At 46.0% G+C, this 17852-nt stretch overlaps 5 protein-coding genes across 5 annotated transcripts; 3 read left to right on the top strand and 2 right to left on the bottom strand.

Annotated features, from left to right (window-relative positions):
• Window positions 1-38: 38 nt before the first annotated feature.
• On the top strand, window positions 39-3526 carry LOC9633050 (mannosylglycoprotein endo-beta-mannosidase). Its single transcript, XM_002961286.2, has 11 exons — window positions 39-207; window positions 278-416; window positions 486-713; window positions 775-833; window positions 897-945; window positions 1000-1230; window positions 1283-1452; window positions 1523-1727; window positions 1784-2410; window positions 2462-2689; window positions 2751-3526. The coding sequence occupies exons 1-11, from the start codon at window positions 71-73 to the stop codon at window positions 3471-3473; spliced, it is 2796 nt and encodes a 931-aa protein (XP_002961332.1). The 5' UTR covers window positions 39-70; the 3' UTR covers window positions 3474-3526.
• A 62-nt stretch (window positions 3527-3588) lies between these two features.
• On the top strand, window positions 3589-5804 carry LOC9643135 (probable protein phosphatase 2C 15). The gene is made up of 8 exons (XM_024676025.1): window positions 3589-4227; window positions 4287-4458; window positions 4588-4738; window positions 4874-4937; window positions 5019-5126; window positions 5198-5323; window positions 5425-5591; window positions 5705-5804. Exons 1-8 carry the CDS (start codon window positions 3985-3987, stop codon window positions 5748-5750), a joined length of 1077 nt encoding a protein of 358 aa, XP_024531793.1. The 5' UTR covers window positions 3589-3984; the 3' UTR covers window positions 5751-5804.
• On the top strand, window positions 5794-6493 carry LOC9643134 (3-hexulose-6-phosphate isomerase). Its single transcript, XM_002961284.2, has one exon. It carries the CDS (start codon window positions 5804-5806, stop codon window positions 6407-6409), a length of 606 nt encoding a protein of 201 aa, XP_002961330.2. The 5' UTR covers window positions 5794-5803; the 3' UTR covers window positions 6410-6493.
• A 4302-nt stretch (window positions 6494-10795) lies between these two features.
• On the bottom strand, window positions 10796-12618 carry LOC9643133 (GDSL esterase/lipase At4g28780). Its single transcript, XM_002960632.2, has 6 exons — window positions 12401-12618; window positions 12082-12335; window positions 11877-12004; window positions 11574-11813; window positions 11260-11512; window positions 10796-11183 (listed from the first exon to the last, which is right to left on the bottom strand). Exons 1-6 carry the CDS (start codon window positions 12553-12555, stop codon window positions 10963-10965), a joined length of 1251 nt encoding a protein of 416 aa, XP_002960678.2. The 5' UTR covers window positions 12556-12618; the 3' UTR covers window positions 10796-10962.
• Window positions 12619-13542: 924 nt separating this feature from the next.
• On the bottom strand, window positions 13543-16154 carry LOC9633049. Its single transcript, XM_024675070.1, has 5 exons — window positions 15831-16154; window positions 15433-15462; window positions 13831-15246; window positions 13701-13783; window positions 13543-13644 (listed from the first exon to the last, which is right to left on the bottom strand). Exons 1-3 carry the CDS (start codon window positions 16135-16137, stop codon window positions 13844-13846), a joined length of 1740 nt encoding a protein of 579 aa, XP_024530838.1. The 5' UTR covers window positions 16138-16154; the 3' UTR covers window positions 13543-13644; window positions 13701-13783; window positions 13831-13843.
• Window positions 16155-17852: the final 1698 nt, after the last annotated feature.

Genomic DNA, 17852 nt, shown 5'->3' with positions numbered 1-17852 from the left:
CTTTGAAATAGAATTTGCGCAGTGGATGAGAGAAAGAATGTCGCTCGGCGTGTAGGGTTTGAGCGGGGGAATGGCGCGCGAGAGGCTGGATTCCGGCTGGATTGCTGCGCGAGCGAATCAAGTCCAGCGGACAGGCGAGGAGCTCACGACGACGCATGCGCCTTCGCTCAAGATCGATCCATGGATGGACGCTGTTGTTCCTGGGACGTAAGTAGAGATTATGATCGCTTCTACAGGGATTTCGTGATTTCCAGCAGTTCTGGTGCTTTCTTTCTAGTGTTTTGGCGACGCTCCTCAAGAATGCGGCCATTCCCGATCCTTTCTACGGCATGGAAAATCAAAACGTTCCCGATATCGCTGATGCTGGGAGAGATTTCTACACGTTTTGGTTCTGCAACAAATTTGCCACACCCGAGGTACTTACCTTACAAATCCATTCGAATCGTGTCAGTCCTTTCACTTCGTTTTCTTTCTTTGGGTTTTAGAGAGCTTTCAAGCGTGCATGGCTGCACTTTCGAGCTATCAACTATTCTGCCGAAGTTTATGTCAATGGATCAAAGTATAGCCTTCCAGGAGGAATGTTTTTCCGGCACAAGCTAGACATAAAAGATGCTTTGAAGAAGACTGGGATCAACAACTTGGCTGTCTTAGTGCATCCTCCGGATCATCCTGGTCGGATTCCAGCCGTGGGTGGACAAGGTGGCGATCACGACGTAAGTCTTGACTGCTCCAGTGACGCAAGAGAGATTGAATTTATCTCGTTTTGTGGAGAAGATAGCGAAGGATGTAGCAGCACAGTACGTCCAAGGCTGGGACTGGATTATTCCTATTCGGTATGGCCTTGTTTTCGTTTTGTCTAGCTTTTAGTTCATCGTTCTTGGTCTTTCACTTTTCAGCGACAGAAACACTGGAATATGGGACGAGGTTTCGGTTTCATTCACTGGGGTACATAAGTGCGAATGCAAAGTTTGCCTCTCTAAATTGTTCTCTGTTCTGAAGGTGGCGATTTTGGGTGATCCACATCTTGTGGCGACCTTTCACGACGATTACAAGCGAGTGTACCTCGTCGTCTCCTCGGAAGTCACAAATACAACGTCCACTGCCATCAAGTGCACGGCGAAGCTACAAGTGTCAGCAGATGCTGATGACGGCTTCTTCTCAGTTGAAGGTGTCCAGTCACAGCCATTAGAAATTGTCTCTGGAGCTACTACGCTGTGCTCCTTCGAGCCTGTGAGTTTTATACAGTCTGTAGTCTTTGATTTTTACTACCTGTGTTTTGCAGCTTTACTTCTATAAGCCTCGGCTATGGTGGCCAAATGGCATGGGAGAACAGGCTCTTTACCAAGTCGAAATCTCACTCGAGGTCAATGAAAATGGAGAGTCTGATAGCTGGAGTCACAACTTTGGATTCCGTAAAATCGACAGCTTTCTGGACCCTGTCACGAAGAGCAGGTATGTTCTCTGTTTCTTCCTTTTTCTTTTGGATTTTTCTCCTACATGTCTATACGTTGCCAATGTGCAGGCACTTCCAAGTTAACGGGCAACCCGTGTTTATCAGAGGAGGGAACTGGATCGTCTCCGATGGTCTACTCCGTTTATCAAAGGAGCGATACGAAACAGACGTCAACTTTCACGCAGATACGAACATGAACATGATTCGAGTGTGGGGAGGAGCTTTGGCTGAGAGGCCCGAGTTTTATGACGCGTGTGATAAACGCGGAATTCTGGTATGCGATCCTTCTCATAGATGCCTGAAGTTTCGAGTTTCTTTTTCTTTCCACAGGTCTGGCAAGAGTTTTGGATCACAGGTGATTGTAACGGTCGTGGAGTTCCTCCTTCCGATGCTAGCTGGCCGCTAGATCATGCACTGTTTCTCAAATGTGCACGGGACACAGTTAAGTTGCTGAGAAATCACGCAAGCCTCGCGTTATGGGTCGGGGGAAACGAACAGCATCCGCCAGAAGATATCAACCAGGCCTTGATGAAAGACTTGAAGCTGACGCAGGCAGGGTCTTACGAGAATCCCAGCCATCTTTTGGATGGAACTCGCTTGTACATCCAAGGCTCGCTGTGGGAGGGATTTGCAGCAGGCACAGGAGAGTTTCGAGACGGTCCGTATAACATTCTGAACCCGGAAGACTATTTCCAGGACGGCTTTTATGCCTACGGCTTCAACCCGGAGGTTGGATCCGTCGGAGTTCCTCTTGCGGCTACGATAAAAGCAACAATGCCAGAGTCAGCGTGGGACATCCCGACGACACAAAAGGTCTCTGACGGGCTTGTCAGAGAGATTCCAAATGCAACTTGGACACTCCACACCTACATTCCTTACGCCAACCCGGACAAAAAGGTTCCACACCAGATTGCGAAGTATGGAGATGCCACCGATCTTGACGATTTTTGCGACAAGGTAACGTCGCTTTTATAACTGATCATTGCAAAATATGTTCTTTGTGTACAGGCCCAGCTCGTGAATTACGTTCAGTACCGTGCTCTCATGGAGAGCTGGAACTCGCGAATGTGGACCAAGTATACGGGAGTCCTTATCTGGAAAACTCAGAACCCCTGGCCTGGTCTGAGAGGCCAGCTCTACGACTATTTTTTGGATCAAACAGGTGGTTTCTACGGCGTGAAGTCTGCGTGCGAGCCCGTTCACGTTCAGTATAACCCTGTCACCTACGCGATCGAGGTACTCTTTTGTATTTTTCGTGTGCGTATTTTCCCCGTGAACCACTACTATCCTCTTTCAGATTGTCAATACTACACGAAAGAGCTTCCAGGATACGCGAGTTGAAGCGGCAGTGTGGGATTTAAAAGGCAACTCACCATACCAAGAGACAATGGCCAACTTCAAAGTGCCAGCCTACAAGACGATTGTCATAATGAAGCTGACTCCTGCAAGTTCCTGGTCGGAGGTCTATTTCCTCCTCCTTACGCTCGTCGATAGCTCGGGGACATCCATTTCCAGGAACTTTTACTGGCTCCATCAATCCGGGGGCGACTACAAGGCTCTCAAGAACGAACTGGCACCGGTTCCAGTGAAGATGTCGCTCAAAAGCAGCTCTCGCAATGGCAACTTCAACATAAATGTCGAGATTGAAAATCTATCCAGCAGCAACAGCAGTAGCAGCTCTAGCTCCAGCTCCAGCTCCATCTCTCAGAGATTCTCAGAGCTCCTCTTCTCAAAATCTCCAGCGGTGGCAGCAAGAGGTGTGGCTTTCTGGCTCCGGCTCTCGGTTCACTCGAGAAACAAGCGATCCCAGCTGCGAAGCACCGACACGCGACTGCTTCCAGTGAGCTACTCGCAGAACTATTTCTCCATAGTTCCTGGAGAGAAGCTTGCGGCATCCATCTCGTTCCAGAGTAGCACGAACGACGCTCCAGAGATCCTCCTCCAAGGCTGGAACATTGGCAAAGCCAGCATTGCGCTCCCACACAACAAAAGAGGCCATAGAGTCTCTATGTACTTGTAAGTTATTAGTATTAATAGAGCTTGATTTGTTTAAAGAATACTCGCTTTCATGAATATACTTTTACTGGTAAAAGAATATTCTCCTTGCAAGTGAGTGTGTTCCTTGCTAATCCCGTCCTCGGCTTGTGTGTGGTGCTATATACTGGAATTTTAGGGATGCGAGCTCCCAATCCTCAACTCTAGGGCTCTTATTCTCTCTTGTCTCTCTCCTCTCTCCCCTGTCCATCGATCGCCGTGACGTGCATTCTCCAGCAAGTAGCGACCGAAATTCGCGCGATCTTGGAGCTTCTTGGAGAGAGATCGATCGATCTGACTCGAGGGAGTGAGAGAAATTTCTAACGCGGCAGCAGCACGGCACAGTGACCTGGACTAGGTAATCCGGTTTGTCATCTTGCGACTGCGACCAATTCCAAGGGATCCAGGAGAGCCGAGTAGTGGATCGTGATCGCAGCAAGAGCAATCTCTGGCCAGCTAGGTTTATCGATAGCAGTAGATGTTAAAATTTCTGGGCGATGGCTAGCGATCGCGACGCCACCAGGAACAGGCGGCAGCACCGCAGCGGCATGGTGGCTCTGGCCGATTTGCTCAAGCAGGAGCACCTGATCGAGAGGATCGAGAAAGTGGAGAAGAATGCCATCCCGGTGTTCGTGTGCGGGGAGTCCGGACAATCCAAGAAGGGCGAGGATTTTGCTCTCGTCAAGATCGATTGCGAGAGAATTCCGGGCGATGGATCATCCACATTTGGAGTCTTTGCGGTGAGTGATTGGATTTTTCTCGTCTAGCGTTTTCGATGCTTAATTTTTTTTTTCCACAGATTTTCGATGGTCACAATGGATCGGCGGCGGCAGTACACGCAAAAGAACACCTTCTCAAGGACGTCATGAGCGCACTTCCATCGCGACTGGATCGAGACGAGTGGCTATCAATTCTCCCCGAGGCAATGATCAAAGGATTTCTAAAGACCGACAGGGATTTCCAACAGAAAGGTATCAAATTCTCTTCTTTCTCTCAATCACTCATGCTTGCTTTCTGGATTTTCTCGTTTTTTCTCTTGGGCTTGCTTTTGTTGGATCTTCACGAGTTGGGATTAACACTTCGATGTGTTAACTTACCAGGACAAACGTCAGGAACCACCGTGTCTCTTGTGATCGTCGATAGATGGACTGTGACTGTTGCGTCGGTTGGCGACTCTCGGTGCGTGCTGGACACTGAGGCCGGTGTAATGCCAATGACTGTTGACCACAGACTAGACGACAACGAAGCCGAGTGAGTGAAATCTCGTGTGGCTAAACTCTCCTCTCTGCTCCCCTCGACTTTTCTTTGTTTGTTTTCCAGTTTTTGCAGCACTTAATAGTTCGCTCAACTGTCTAACGATGCCTCGCTATGTGGTATTTAATGCAGGAGACAGAGAATTGTCGATTGCGGTGGCGAAGTCGGGAGATTAAGCACAGCTCTCGGCGTGGAGGTGAGAGTAATCTGCTTTTCTTCGTTTTGAGACATGGAACTTAGTGGGCGAAGTTTTTATTTTTCCTTTTCTTTCGTGCAGTATGGCCCATTGAGGTGCTGGCCAGGAGGCCTTTGCTTATCAAGATCCATAGGGGACGCAGACGTGGGAGAGTACATCGTGGCGGTGCCTTTCGTGAAGCAAGTGAAGGTATTAGAAAAGTCAGCTCTCCTAGCAATGATCATCCATTGGGAACTTACTCTCTGTTTTTTTTTTCCCAGCTTCCCAAAACCGGAGGCCGGATTATCATCGCGTCGGATGGTGTGTGGGACGCACTCTCGACTGAGAAAGCTGCGAAGTGTTGCCGTGGATTGCCACCCAACCTCGCGGCCAAGCATATCGTGAAAGTGAGTGATGGTTGTTTTTTTAGAGCCGAAAAGAAAGTTCTCTCGGTTCGCTCGTCTTTGAATCGCTGGCACTCACTGCTTCGTTTTGGAAATTCTTTTAGGAGGCACTAGGAGTCGCAGGCCTACGAGACGACACAACGTGCCTGGTAGTGGACGTAATCCCACCGTACAAGCCCCACCAGAATGGGAGATCGAGCAGTGAGTCGGCCGTGCGAAGACCATTAGTCTTGGAAGTTTTCGAGGAGGGATCAGCCAATCTCGCCGAAAGGTCTGCAAATTTTCTCATTCTCTTTTCTTGGAACAAAGAAAAAGTCTCTAGACTGATTGATCTCTATCTCTTTCTCTCTGGATCGTGGGCTAAAGAAGTTTCTTGTGCTACAGAACTGGATTCCAAAGTCACAGGATGGAAAACACGGTCGCCATGTAAAACACCAAAAGAGAAAAACAAAGGATTTTTTTTAAAAGAGAGAATATTCACCAATGGATTCGTCATCTTCTCTATCCGCCATGGCGTCCGCGGCGCTGGGAGAGATTTCTAAGGTATTTGAGCGCGCCCAGGAGCTGGATCTTGATCCGGCGGGGAGAATGGTGCGTGAGATTGGAGCCGCGAGGGATCGCGATGGGCAAATCGTGCTCTACGGCGTCGGGCGCGAGGGATTGATGCTCAAGGCCTTGGCGATGCGATTGTTTCATCTAGGGCTCAAGGCAAGCTGCGTGGGCGACATGAGCGCGCCGCGAATTGGCGCTGGCGACCTCCTCATCTGCAGCGCGGGGCCAGGCCCCGGGAGCTTCGCGACCGTGGACGGGATCCTACGTGTCGCGAATAGGGACGGGGCACGTGTTATGCTGCTGACAGCGCAGCGGGTGGATGACATTGCAGGGGTAGATTCGCTTGTTGTGCTGCCAGCAAGGACGATGGCGGACGACGTGACTAGCGGGAGCGGTGACGTGGCGGGCATCCTTCCAATGGGTAGCGTGTACGAGGGAGCTCTGTTCGTGCTTTTCGAGCTGGTGGTGCTGGAATTGCGCGCCAAGCTGGGTGAGAGCGTGGAGAGCATGCGAGCACGACACACGAATCTCGAGTAGTGATATGGTTCCTATTTAAATCTTGAATTAAGGTTAATTTGTGATAGGCTGATTGGTGAAAAATATTTTAAAAATTTATAGTTATATAAATTTTCAATAAGTTTACTTTGAGCCTTTAGTATTAATTAACACATGTGTGTAAACTTTCTAAAGAGCTCAAGATAATTTATTCATATATTATAATTTTCATTGTGAAATACTTCAAAGATTTTCTAAATATAGAAAATATTTAGTTTTTCCATTGTAAGATGGAGTTTAGAGTGAAAGATCTCTACATATACATAATTAAATAAAGTTATGAAAAATTATTCATATGCCCCTAAAAATTTAAAACAAAAGTTTGCTAAACTTTTCCCTCAAAATAAATTTGGATATTGCTATTGGTTGATCAAATATTAAAATTAAATGATAACATGATTTAAATATTAAACTATATATATATATATATATATATATATTTGACGTTAATTCTCATAATCCAACAAGTATCTTGTAATAACCTCCTTGTTTGGAAATTTTTTAAAATGCCCAATTACTGTAAATCAATTTTTTTATACTAAGGTGAATAATTTATTCCAAGTGAATATATAAAATACATTTACAGTTCACATAGATCACTTGGACTTTTTATAAGGGGAATAAACCCTAAAATTTAACATACATTTATTACATATGTGCAAGTTGATTTTATTAATGTTTTTTTGAATGTATAGACTTTATTAAGTCGCTGAAAGTACAAATTGATACAATAGCACCTCACACACTAGAAATATCTATTTTCATGGAGGTAAAACATTTTTACATTTGAAAAAAATTATATATAAAGCCTATAGCTGAAAGAAAAGCTTTGAAAATAGGCATGGAACTACTAAGCATTATATATTAACTCATCTTTCCTAAGTAAGTTTTTAAAGTGCTACCTGTGAGACACAAAATCCCTAAGCCCCAAAGTGGAGCCGAAAGGGTGCCACATAGTAGTGGCCGAAGCGAAAGCCAAACGAATGTAACACGTTTGGACAAAAAGCTTCGACTTGAAAAGGTCGAGAGTGGGAGTGGAACTCCCAACGAAGTGCTCGAGGAACAAGCACGAGGCGAGCCATGAGTGAGTCTCTAGAAAAAGGGACACAAGAGGACCAAAACATGACACGTGGAAGTGTCCGAGATGGAGTCCGAGGTGGAGTCTGAGATGGAGTCTGAGGTGGAGTCCGAGATGGAGTCCAAAGTGAAATCCAAGATGGAGTCTGAGATGGAGTCCGAGATAGAGTTTGAGGTGGAGTCCGATTTGGACCCGAGATGGACCCAAGATGGACCTGAGATTGAGTCCAAGATGGACCCGAGATGGAGTCCGAGATGGAGTCTGAGATAGAGTCCGAAATGGACCTGAAATGGAATTTGAGATGGAATCCGAAATTGAAACTGGGACCGAGACCGAGACCGAGACCGAGACCGAGGCCAGGACCGAGACCGAGACCGAGGCCGAGACCGAGACCGAGCCCAAGCTCGAGTCCGAGACTGAGTTTGAGATCGAGACCCAGACCAAGACCGGGACCGAGACCGAGACCAAGACCGAGTCCGAGTCCGAGTCCAAGTCTGAGTTCGAGTCCGAGTCCGAGTTCGAGTCTGAGAGGGTGAAAGCCCAAAGTGTTCATCTCCCAGACCCTGGGGGGTTTAGTGAGCTCCAAAAGTATAGTAGGGGGAGGACTCTAGTGGAGCCAGTTTGGCCAGGAAAGGCCAATTTGGACCAGGAAGGCTGCACCCAGGTGTTGGGTGATGGGATAACCACTGGGAAGTCCAAGACTAAAGTGAATACGGACTGGCAAGTGGGGTAGATTGGTGAAGTGTTCAAGAGCCAACTCTAGTTCCCCTAGGAGATTGACTGGCCGATGCTCCCAGTCCAAGTGTGGGTGGCACTATCTACTTGGATACTTGGCATGGCTCAATAGAACCTCTCTCTAAACCCATAGCTAGAGCACCTAAAGGCAGAAGGCGGGGAGAGTACCCATGAGGCCCGCGTAGGGCCACGGTGTTCCGAAATGTTGTCCCAAAGTCCCAGTTTGTGGAAAGGAAGAGGAGTAGCCCTCTAGTGTGGTGACCAGGACACAATCACACAGTGAGGAAGTCTTAAAGGACAGTGGGACTTAGTGGTCGAGCCCATGGGCCTCGATCCAGTAGCAATATTGGCGAACATGGCCAAGGATAGAAAAGGATTTAATGGAGACCGGAATGGAGATATTGAGGAAGGCTATTCCCCATGTCTATGGGCATCCTAAGGATGCTAAAGAATGGATCTGGGATGATCACTCATGGGAGAATGGCCCAGTCTTGGAGAGACGGGATTGCAATGCAAGTGGTGTTAAACCACTGATGTGACCAAGGTGAATGAGTGTGGCCTAGCGTAACAAGTTCATATGTCAATGGTACCTTGAGGTGTCAGTCATGGGATTGGACACGTGAAGCACTTGGACCAAGTGCAAAGGTTGAGTGGCATGGATGCTATTCTCGGGGCTAACAAGCCCCAAGTCCTGAATGGGACTTATGGAAGTTGTGAATAAGACTCTTCCAAGTGGTTGTAGGTGCGATTAAGTGACTAAAGTAGAATGGAAAAATTAATCAATTACACTACCTTTAACATGAAAAGTAGTTTATAGCTTTCCCCAATTCATGAGCTTAATTTTTTCCAAGCATGTTATACAATAATATACAATATTGTCTCTTATAAAAAGGTGACCAAAGAAGTAATGCGAAGCCACAACCAAAGTTGAAAAAATCTAATAAAGAGCTAGATATAAGTGTAAAAATCTATAGGATATCCTATTAACTCCATTAGGCATTCATGTCTATGTTCACTCTTCAGAATCTAGATTCTAAGAAAGTTCTAACCTATGACTTTATATACTAATGCCATGCTTATCTTTAGTTAGATAAATAATTTAATAATTTAGATTCCTCTAAATATTCGTAGGCTCATTACAACAAAAGAAAAAGAGAGGAATAAAAGCTAAAAAGTGGTAGAAGGGAAATGGAGTGTGAAGTTTTGAGTCACACAACAGTCTAAATAACAAATAAAAAAGTGGAAAAAGAATGTTTTTTTGTACATTGGCGCAGCACGTTTCAGAAATCTGAATTTTGCAGCTTCTCAGAAAATCTGGATTGCGTGCAACTATCGGTGGAAGAAGATGAATCGTGGAATTTGCAGAAAAGGAGCCGCCAGTGCCTCGAATGTGGAGGGCAAGTGTAGCTGCGGGTAAGGTGCGTAAGGTTTAGTTAAATATTATTTGACAAAGTTTTCACTCAAGGAAGATAACAGGATTTTTCTCTTTGCTCTGTGGGTAAGGCTGTCTTTAATTATTCAGGCGTTTAGCATTGGTAAGCAGGTCTTCTTCTCGATGCGTGCTCATGCGAGTGAGCAGTAGCAAAAACTTCAGAGATTGACTGCTACCAAGATGGAGAGTTTGTGTGTTCTTTCATTTTTTCTTTGTGTTCTTCATATCTTTGATTAATATGTTGATAGATTGCAAGTTAAAACAAAGCAGAGACTCAAATGTCCAGTGCTCTCAAGCGAGAAGATTCTGAAACGTAAAAGGGTAATAGTGGAGCTCTAGAAAGTAGGGTGGCTGGTGGCTTGGAGTCTTTCTCCTGCTCTGCGGCCCTGGGATCCATAGCGCCATGGCTGCTGCGTGCAAGGTTAGTTTTCGTTTTCTTGTGTGCTGGTCTAAACTTAAGTTCGCTTGCAGCTCACAACGCAGTGTTTTGGAAATTTACTAATATGGCGCAACTGCGCATATTTCAGGTGTTGTTCCTGACACAGCTGGTAAACTTTTTCTCCTTCATGCTGCCTTGCTCAGTTCACTCAGTTCCATATTTGTGATCAATCCACGGGTGATCTCCTCAACCCAAGGAAGTTCCATTGATTTATACAAGGAGAAACGCTTTAAGGAAGAAAAGAGAGACTACTTACATTTTTGTTGGTACTAGGAGTTTTCCTATCTTTGGACATCACAAAGTTTGTCCTCACTGCTGTATTTCCTCTGCTTGCAGTCGCTAGCTTTGCATCCTTGGAGCGAGCAGCAACTTTGCCTTGACACCACCAAATTTGAGAAGATCAATCTCGTCAAATCTTGCTTCTTCTATCTATCTCAACATGAGATTCTCAAATACACTTCCACCCAGATAGATTTTCCCACAAAAGTAAGAGCAACCACATCCAACAGCCCTTGTAGCTCAATTATTTTCTGACTTTCATTGGCTTTATTGACATTGCATTGACTTTCTTTTATCTCGTAAGCATAAACCCAGAAAAAAGTAAGAAAATCTGAAGGAAAACAAATTCCCCACCAGAATGCAAAGACAAACAGATCCAAAGGATTCCTGTGCCCTGGACTCGCATTTTCAGAAGTATACTTTATAAAAAAAATCATTTCTTCCAAAAAAGAAGCTCATACTAAAAGTTTGCAAGTTTGCTTGCAATGGACGAGGATCACGGAGAGAGAGTGTAGCGCGCGAGAGAGAGAGAGAGAGAGAGAGAGAGAGCAGCCCAATATGTCTGTAGGTACTTATAAGCGGAGAACTTGCCTGAGATTCATGGGACTGATGTCCGACGGGGGCCCGTCCAGCAGCCGGTCCGTGATGATCTTGTTGACAGCCTCCGTTGGGTGATACGGATCCCACCACAGGAACGAACTCCGGTCGGCGCACAGCGTCGACGCGCCAGTGCATATCGCATTCCCATTGAATGCGCCTTGTCCACAGCACGCGTCCCTCACATTTGATAGTCCTGAAAACACAAAAAAAAAGAGCATGAAACTTCACCTGTCGCTTTCGAGATCTCGAGCAAAACCACGTATACGTACCGTATGATCCTCCGTTTGCCATGATGTCCATGAGCATGTCGTAGCCGTTCGAGTAGAGGAACACGGATCCGGGGTTCTGCTGCGTGAGCTGAGACAGCATTGGACGAAGCAGCGAGTTGAAGTGCTGCGCGTACTGCTGGAGGTCCGGGAGGCACAACCCGCTCGGGGGACGCATGGACTTTTGCGAGGGGATGCAACCGATCGGGCCCATGTTGGACACGACGATCTTGCGAGCGCCCAAGTTGGAGATTTGCTGCGGAAACAAAAGAAAGATCGAATCACAACAGTGTACCTTCAGCTACTACGATATATACCTGCAATTGGTCGCGCAAAGTTGACACCAAGAGCGAGTTGAACTGGAAGGGACTGAGCTGGGCTCTTCGCGCGGAGCCCGGCAAGAGGTAATTGTTGATGTAATCGTTGCCACCCACAGTCACCGAGACGAGCGAGTTTGCTATGAGCCTCCCGGTTGCTTGGGGACCGATCAAGGACGAAACTTGCGACTGGTATCTCTGGAAGAGACCGATCTGCTCGGGCATGGTGATGCGTCGGAGCTGCAAATACCCACGCACGCACCGTTAGCACCGGATAGACTGAGTCAAAGCAAGCAAGCGTACAAAGATGCTTCCAGTGTCTGCTACGATCCCTGCTCCAGCGGAGGCGAAGTTACTTCCTCGCAGCAAGTCCCGACCCCTCGCAGATGGATCGAGAAATGGAAGCACCGGCTGAGCGCCCAGGAACTGGCCTGCATTGATTGAGAGAGGTCTCTTAGAGCTCGCTGACCGATGAAACAAACAGAAGAGAGGGAGGCAAGGGACCTACTTACGAAGTCGGAGATGAGCAAGCCATTGCAGAAGCGGCCAGTCGCAACTCTGTTCTGCGTGTCGATGCCATTCGGGAAGAAGTTTGCTCGGGCGATGGAGAGGATGTAGTCATTGTTCCCCGAGTCGACGAGCGAGTCGCCGAAGATGAACTGCGCAACCTGCTGAGCCTCTGCTGCGTGAAACGAGAGGATGAAACACAGGAGGAGCAGGGCGGCTGCCTTCATGGCTGCGCTACGCTGCTCGCTGCTATACCTGCGAGCGAGACCACTGGAATCTGAGCCAAGCTGGAGACAAATCGGAGCTTAGACAATGACTACCTTAAGATCTTCTCGCGAGCAGGCCTCCTCGAAGGGAATGGCTTTCCGCCTCGTCTACAACAACTAAGAGAGCACGCTGTGAGGCATGTGTGACGAGTAAAACACAGCGCACTACGAGCGCATTCAAGCCAAGGACGACGCGGAGGAAGAATCATTCACATGCAACGCAGCAAGCAAACAAAAGAATGCAAGAAAATGCTCTATGAATGCACGCAAGTCGGTGACAAACAAAGCCTGAAAACATCTATGCGCTCCGCTAAACTCACCGCCTGTTGTCCTTGGAAAGATTTCAGGATTTCTTAGTGTTTGTTCTCGATCTCATCTCCATCTTTCTGCGTAGAAACACTCTCTGAGAAAAAAACAGGCTGGAAACCATAAATGTGGAGCGAAGTGGCATTGTGGCAGGGGGACGGTAACTTAATGCTTGGTACCTATGAGTGAGCTCTACAGGATTGATTGATTGACTTGTATACCTTACCTGAATATTCGTCCATATTTTTACTGTGTGGACGTTTCCCACAGATGGAATCAATGGCATGGCTCCTTCATTTCTCTCCTCGGTTTCGATCAAAGAAAACCAACCACGATTTTATCCTTGGTTCCTGTTTTCCACCACCAGGAAAGACAATTAGCTTTCGAAGTTCACTACCTTCCACAAACGAGAATTGAAAAGGCTGCTAAGATCCGAACACGGAACAATGTTTGTTGTCGCTCGCTGGCTGCTGCTGCTGCTGCCTGAGATGAAACGAGTGTTGGTGATGAGTCAAATAGAACATTAAGGTGAGCTCTTACAGTATCCAGCCAGAAAATTTTGGCGCTGTCGAAGGCCAGGGGCCAGAAGTACCGTCAACAACGAAACAAACTACTTATCAACAAGGATATGAGCTCTAGAAATAGCTGGAATTCCTAGTACTGTCAACAATGACTAGAACGAAACTATACAAGCTTTAAAAATAGTTGGAAACTTACCATGAGGAACGCAGTCCCACGCAGTCTCCCTCCAGTTCTGAGTTACACAGTAGTAAAACAGTTGTATTCAACATCAAAAGGAATGACGGATCGTGAAACCATAAAAGCCAGTACCTTTGAGTTGGGAACTTCTAGCTCCTCACCAAGTCCTGTTCTACAAAGATAAAAGACCCAAAAACAAAGAAGGCGATTTGTAACTTAAAAACTTAACCCATGCTCTTACAAAATGCCACCTTCCCTCTCGAAGCTGTCCTAGAGGTATTGCACAGCCAAGCCTGGAAAAGAAAGAAAAGATTAATGAGTGACAAAGAAGAAGGGGCACAATGTCCACCTTGTCCGAGTCAAAGCCACTAGAGGTACTTCACGCTTGACGACTTCCGGAGTTATTCCTCACTGTCCTTTATATCTGCTCGGCTGCAAGAACGAATCAGTAAAAGGAAGAGAATCGACCACGCTAATACCTCAAGCTCGCTCTCACAAACGCCTGGCATCTTCATAGTCTACTGCAACCACAAACTGCCTCATTTTCTGCAAGACTGGAATATCTTTTCCATGGACTCCTCCATCGCTGCTGCTCTTATAATCCTGCCATCCTGTGAGTGGATACGTCTCTTTGGGAACGCACGACCACAAGTTATACGAGTTCTTCTTCAACACAGCATCAACCTTCTCCAAACCGCTGGCTTTGACATCGCGTTTCTTAAACACCTGAACCAATATGTTGTCATCCATGGCACATGGAAGCGTCTCGGACGTTGGTTTCACGTACTTGCCTTTCCCCATTTTCGCTTTGAGATCCACAGCTGAGTTTGCCTCTTCCATCACATGTGGTGCAACAGCGATCGAAGTCTCCGCTGGGCGTCTCCCGTCTTCAAACACCTCCTTCACTCTGAAGTTGCCACCACGGGACAGAAGCCTATGAACAAGTGACTCGTAGAGTTTCCCCCACAGACCCCCCACCCAAGGACAGCTGAATGTATGTTTCAGAAACTTCACCATCGCTGCAACTCCAGCCTGGATGTACTGCTCTCCCAGCTCTTTCATCAAAGCCTCGCTTGCAAACCTCCGACTCTTGACTTCCAAGTCATCATCACTTGCTACTATGTGAAGAACACAATCGCTCACGTTCTTCAAGTGTCCACCACACAGAACAATCCTTGCCTCCTGGACGTTTGATCCTAGACGCTGGACAGCATCTCTAACCCTGTCCTTGCCATCCTTCAACTTCCATTTAGTTAGAATGTACCTCGCAACACCTCCCAAGTAATCGAATGCCTCGAGCGCTGTGGTTTTGTCCACCACCTTCATGCTTTCAAACTGACGTCTGTGAACCTCGAAGTCGCTAAAGAATGCCTCGACTTCCTCCCTGGACCACACCGATATGTAAAGCTTGAGGCAGTCTCCCGACTTCCCGAATTCTCCATAGTTGCTCTTCTGAGTTGAGCAAGTCAAGAGTATTTTGCACACGCCCTCCACCGCAGCCTTCTGCTTGCCATCAATCACTAGCCACAATGACGGGTCGTCCAACATATCAGTGATAACCTTGTCATCCATATCGTAAGCACCTTCAACGCAATGCCTTCGCAGATTGAGGACGTAGACAGTAGCACCTTCCTTCTTGTACAAAACGCGTTCGTGACCCATTTGTCCCAGCCTAGTAATCCAGTGGTAGCCGAAGAAAGTTTTTCCCGTTCCTCCAGTGCCGAGAACAATGAAAATGCGAGCCGTCTCCGCCAGCAGTTTGGTTTCCAGACTCGTATACGCCTTTCGTTTCCACAGCAGGAAAGGCCGGACAAAGTTCCCCAGCGGATCGCGGTCTAGAATCCAGAACTTCTGATCGTCAGTCTCGCCAGCCCGCGCGAGTGACGCCACACCAGCTGTGAAGCAAACCAAATCGGACTAAAAAGCCAGAAACGAGAGAGGCAAACAGCAACAGCATAAGTATCATGAACAGTAGATGAGAAAAGCTTCAAACAAACATTGCACGCACCACCACTTGAAAGTTATCAGCAAAAACTATGCCAGATCAAACGCAAAACACAACCAGAAGTGAACATGCTTACCTGGCACACCCTTCAACTTTGTTGGTAGCACTGCAACAAAAAAAAAAAAAAAAAACAAAAATTAAAAAAAATGTCAGCACAACAAGAAAAGAAAAGAAAACTTTAAAAAACCATAGAAACTCCGCAGGCAAGTGCATACTGACACAAAGATACATCAGAGGGACTGAAACAAAGATCAACCCCCAGAAACACAAGATCCACACGAAAGTTATGGTTAGCCAGCATTTGTAAAATCCCAAGTCAAGCAAAGACGTAAAGATCAACCAAGACTCTCAAAGCACCACCATTAAAGCTCACGGATCCACACACACACACACACACACAAGAAACCCATCTCAAAGCCATAGCTACTCCAAAAGTCCCGGAGCCAGCAAACGAATTCACAGAGAGGGGCTTACCTGGGCGAGTCACTCTGAAGAAAAGCTCGTCCCCTTTCTGGCAGACATAGCCAGAAACTTGAGGAGTGAGCGCAACCCACGCAGGCTTGGGCTTGAATCGAAGACGGTGGACTTCATCCCCGCCCTTTGCTCCTGCCGCTTCCTGGACAGCCTCAAGCGCACCAGAGAATGTGGTGCCTGCTGCCACCCCCGTGCAGGTTCCCCTCCTCTGAACCACATGCCCGCTCGGCTCTACTTCTTCCGCGCTTACAATGCAGTAGAAAAGCAGAACATCCCACTCCACATCCATGGCGTCTATGGCCGCCATTCAGAATTCAAAGCAAAACCCTATTCGCCCACACTAGTGAATGCTGGCATGAATCAAAATAAATATTTCAAATCTTCATTCTACTTAGTGGGAAGTGAGCGACGATCTGGACGTCACCATAAATCAGCTGGATCACTGCGACAAGAATGGAGGGGCATAGGCCTATGCACTCTGAAACAAAGAGACAGAGCAGAGGAATATCACATCCTTGGCGTGAGGGAGTAATCGTTACCCAGCAGTTCTGTTACAGGTATATTTTCTATTGACAAAACTATCTAATTATATGTGTTTGTTTGATCTTCAATAGCAAATCTGGTGTTTCGCATTGCAACGAATTGAGCAATGACAGAGCTATCTAATTTATTCATTTTTTCATAAGCAAGATTATAACTTGGTTTGTTTATCATGTTAAGCATTATCAAATATATTCTAGCATCTTAAGTTTATGGCCTAGTATTAAGCAAGTGGGTTAAAAAGTGACATCTCAACATCATTTCTTTGAAGTGGCAGACAAATTTTCTGGGTGATGCATTTCCAAGGACATTGACACCTATACTGGTGATAGAGAGTGGAGGAGACACTTACCCAGAAATCGAACTCTTTATTTATGTGATTTTTAGGGTTCAGGATGGCACTGGCAATTAGGCATGTCTATTCTCATGCTTAACAGAGAGCAAGTCTATCCCTTCCTTTCTTGGCAGCAAAGAAAGGACCTTGAACATGATCATAAGGATGATGGTTCGTTCTTGCTCAAGAACTTGAGGAATACAAGATAGGAAGGAGAGGAGGATAACTTTCCATTTCTTTTGTGCCTTTTAGCACTTTATACTTAACATTAGTGACTAATCTTGCTAATCCATGTGGCAAGCAATAGAACCGAAATATGACCCAACCATTAATTGAGTTATGACTTAGTAAAATTTTGCACTCTTTGGGGTAAAGACAAGTAAAATGAGTAAGGGGATCATGTCTTAACATTCCATCCAATTAGGTATTCTTGTTTTCTCAAGTAAAAAAAAAAACAACTTGAGAGGTCTATTGAAGATATATAAATATAAGTACACTATTTTCTTTAATTAGTTAAGAATTTTGGGATACATAGAGTTAAACATAAGCTTGAGTTAAGGAATTTACATATGGTATCAAAGATGTCTCAAATTCAATTTTGTTGGTTGACTAAAAGAATTACATTACAAATTGACATTGATATTTGTCTAAAAATCAAATTTTCTCACTAGATTAAACTTGTGGGGTAGAGTGCCAAGAGAGTGGGGCTTTTAACTTCTATTCACAAAAACATGAACTTACAAGGAAATATAATAAATTACAAGTAGGAAATTGTTTGAGAGGTTTTAAGCAATTAAGGTTTATTAAGATTCAAAGACAAAAGAAAAAAACTTATGAATAAAAATACACCCCATTTTCTAATGGGAAATCCAAGTTATAAAACTTTTACCTATCAAAATATATTTTGGCATCACTTGCCTTTTTAAGCTCCACTTTCTATTTGTCAGGAATCCCCCAATTCTTGCCACATTTCTAACTCTCACCGGATTCTTAACCTGCAGACCATATTCCTGACTCTCGTGACACTTCTCTATTCCTGACTCTCTGATTTCCCGTATGATTCTTGAGTTTCAAGCCACATTCCTGATGATGATGTGGCACCTCCTCAACCTTAGCTATATTTAGGCTATTCTTGATCCAAGAGTGGT

Source organism: Selaginella moellendorffii, unplaced genomic scaffold (assembly GCF_000143415.4).
Source record: "Selaginella moellendorffii unplaced genomic scaffold, v1.0 SELMOscaffold_0, whole genome shotgun sequence".
Lineage (NCBI taxonomy): Eukaryota > Viridiplantae > Streptophyta > Lycopodiopsida > Selaginellales > Selaginellaceae > Selaginella > Selaginella moellendorffii.
Note: the sequence above shows the minus strand (reverse complement) of the source record. Positions and strands in the feature narration are given on the sequence as shown.